The sequence below is a fragment of the Lynx rufus genome, unplaced genomic scaffold, assembly GCF_022079265.1.
Source record: "Lynx rufus isolate CCGP_SWC_20201006 ecotype Redwood Valley unplaced genomic scaffold, mLynRuf1.p SCAF_43, whole genome shotgun sequence".
NCBI classification, from domain to species: Eukaryota; Metazoa; Chordata; class Mammalia; order Carnivora; family Felidae; genus Lynx; species Lynx rufus.
In genome coordinates this window covers 1,113,327-1,115,930 of record NW_025814860.1, presented here as the reverse complement: position 1 = coordinate 1,115,930, position 2,604 = coordinate 1,113,327, and the positions used below count along the sequence as shown (strand labels likewise).

At 65.1% G+C, this 2,604-nt stretch overlaps 1 protein-coding gene across 1 annotated transcript; it reads right to left on the bottom strand.

Moving 5' to 3' along the window:
* Positions 1 to 400: 400 nt before the first annotated feature.
* On the bottom strand, positions 401 to 2,355 carry LOC124525551 (serine protease 29-like). The gene is made up of 5 exons (XM_047098006.1): positions 2,295 to 2,355; positions 1,935 to 2,115; positions 1,546 to 1,811; positions 898 to 1,064; positions 401 to 821 (listed from the first exon to the last, which is right to left on the bottom strand). The coding sequence occupies exons 1-5, from the start codon at positions 2,353 to 2,355 to the stop codon at positions 657 to 659; spliced, it is 840 nt and encodes a 279-aa protein (XP_046953962.1). The 3' UTR covers positions 401 to 656.
* Positions 2,356 to 2,604: the final 249 nt, after the last annotated feature.

Sequence of the window (2,604 nt, the reverse complement as noted above, 5' to 3'; positions counted from 1 at the left end):
CCCCCTGGGGAGCCAGCGAAGACCCTCACCGGAAGGTACCCAGATGGGCAAGCACGTCCCTAAAGGGGAGGACATATTGGCATCATACCCAGGTCACTTTTGCATGGCAAGTGGTTAATTCTGAGAACAGATCTTGCCTTACGAGAGAAGTGGGATGGAGGGATGGATGGTCGGAAAGATGGGGGATGGAAGGAGGGACGGATGCAAGGTTGGGACCACGTGGTGGCCTCTGGTGCAGGACAGAGCTGGGGGCTGTGGCCGCAGAGTGGAGCCAACCCTGAGACCCTCACTCTCCCTTGCCAAGCCTGGCAGGACACCAGCCCCAGCGCGGCCCCCTGTACCTCGGGACTGGCCGACACGCTCCCACGGAGGGCCCACTCCACAAAGACTGACCGCACTCTGGTCATTCCTCAAGCTCTTTAATTTGACAGACAGCACAGCGAGGCACCCTGGGCCCCAGGGACGTCCCGCCCGCCCCCTGGCATCTTCTTGCTCCTTCCCCCAGCAGTCAGGGAAGTCCCGGACACTGAGGAGGCCAGAAGCGAAGGCGGAGCCCAGGCCAGGGACGGGGGCGCAGAGACTGAAGCAGCAGGCTCTGGGGGGAGGAAGGCGTCGCTCCTCCGGGCCCAGCCGGGCAGACGGCCAGCAGGCCCTGGTCAGAGGCCCCTCCCGATTTGCCGCGTGATCCAGGGCACGTACGTCTGGACGCGAGCGTAGACCCCGGGACAGTTGCTCAGGGCACAGCTCTGGTCCCAGCTGACCACTCCCACCAAGTGCCAAGCACCCGTCGTCTTGCACACCAGAGGGCCTCCGGAGTCGCCCTGAGGAAGGAGAGATACCACTGAGCCCCGGCTGGCCTCCAGCGCGGGGTGGGGGCCGGGATGGGCTGGGACTCACCTGGCAGGAGTCCCGGCCCTCGGTCCCCGCACACAGCATGTCGTCCTGGATGATCTTCCTGCCCGCCAGGCGGTGCCTGGTGGCGTTGTGGTACTGCTGGTCACAGACGGCGTTCTCCACCACGATCACCGCCACCTCCTGCAGACGGTAGGGCGGAGGCAGCGACTCTGGGGGAGAGACGTGACCGGAGGCTGCAGCGTGGCCCCTGCTGTCGGCCGTGAGCCTGCGTTCCCGCCCGGATCGCCACCGTGGGGACCCCAGGGTGCAGGGTTCCCATCTCCCTCTAAATTCCTAACACCCGGAAGGTGGATTCTGCCTTTAGTTGGAAGGACCGGAAAGAAAATGGGGGGAGGGTGAGGGTTTCTGCCCGCGCCCCCAATGTCTTCATATAAGTTGGAAAAAAACTAAGAATATGAATTTCCTCGTCACAGTGTTGGGTCCCGAGCTCATTTGTGCTTCAGGGACCCTCCAGCCTCTGGGGTCGGATCTCCCGATTGGGACGCACAGGGGGTGGGGTGGGGGAGGGTCTCGGAAGGCGATTCCTTTCCAGAACCTGCAGCCGCCCACCCGCCAGGACTTCTCCGTGTGGCCAGGTCGGGAAATGCCTCGCGCGGCCCCGAACCCCTCCCAACCCCCACCCCTACACACCATGCATCATGATGTTGCCCCAGCCGGTCACCCAGCACTCGTCCTCTGGGGTGACCTCAAGCGGGGCCAACGGGAGCCTGACAGGCCTGACGTTAGCTGTGTATTTCACAGAGTCTGACAGCTGGAGCAGGGCCACGTCCGCACCCAGATAGGCGTTGATGTAGTCGGGGTGGACGATGACACGGGTCACATTCAGCAGCGTCCTCCCCCCGTAGAGGTACACGTCCCCGGCATGGATGCGGTAGGCCGCCGGGTCGGCGTCCTTCCTGGGGTCGCAAAGAAGCCACGGAGGCGGGTCCTTCGAGGGCGGCCCCCTCCGCCCCGCCTGGAGCCCGGATTCCCACACCTCCTGATTGGCCCAGAGCTGGACGGCAGCGAGCGGGACTCACCGGGCGATGCAGTGGGCCGCGGTCAGCACCCACTGGGGGTGGATGAGGGAGCCCCCGCAGATGTGCACCCACGAGGCCCAGTTATAATCGTAGACTTTCAGGCTGACCTGCCACGGCCACTTCTCCTGGGGGACACTGTGGCCCCCGACGATGCCCACCAGCTCGTTTTCAGGGAGGGAGGCTGGGAAGCAACATGAGGGGGGAGGGAGGCTGGGCCTCAGGCCGGGGCTGAGCCCCGTCCCCACCTAGGCCTCCCCCAAGGGCACGACAGGCAGCCCCAAGGCCCCCCAGAGATTGGAACTGGAGACAAGGTTACAGGAGCCTCTGGGAAGGGAAGACCCCCGTGGGGTCAGGACTCACCTGGGCTCCCCGCGACGCAGGTCCCCGAGAAGAAGGGGGTCAGAAGCAACAGCCACAGCATCTGCAAAGAGAGAGGGCACGGAGGGACAGCTCAGGGCCGGGGGGGTGGGGCCAGGGGCCCCTGCAGCCGTGTGAGAGGGGACAGCGCCCCTACCTTGCCAGGCTCCACGGGTCTCTGCTCTGGGGGCCCCCGAGGTCCTTTATCTTTTGGCCACAGGAAGTAGGCGGGCGGCTTGGGCAGTGTTCCATTGGGGGGGGTGGGGGTGGAGGATGGGGAAGAAAGACAGCGAGGTGTCAGGCAGAGTGTGTG

Excerpts from the sequence above, each read along its gene's own strand:
- LOC124525551 (XM_047098006.1), bottom strand. The coding sequence starts at position 2,355 with ATGCTGTGGCTGTTGCTTCTGACCCCCTTCTTCTCGGGGACCTGCGTC. Across the intron at positions 1,812-1,934 it reads GCGGCCCACTGCATCGCCCG|GAAGGACGCCGACCCGGCGG; the intron begins GTGAGTCCCGCT and ends TTGCGACCCCAG. Across the intron at positions 1,065-1,545 it reads GGGCAACATCATGATGCATG|AGTCGCTGCCTCCGCCCTAC; the intron begins GTGTGTAGGGGT and ends TCTCTCCCCCAG.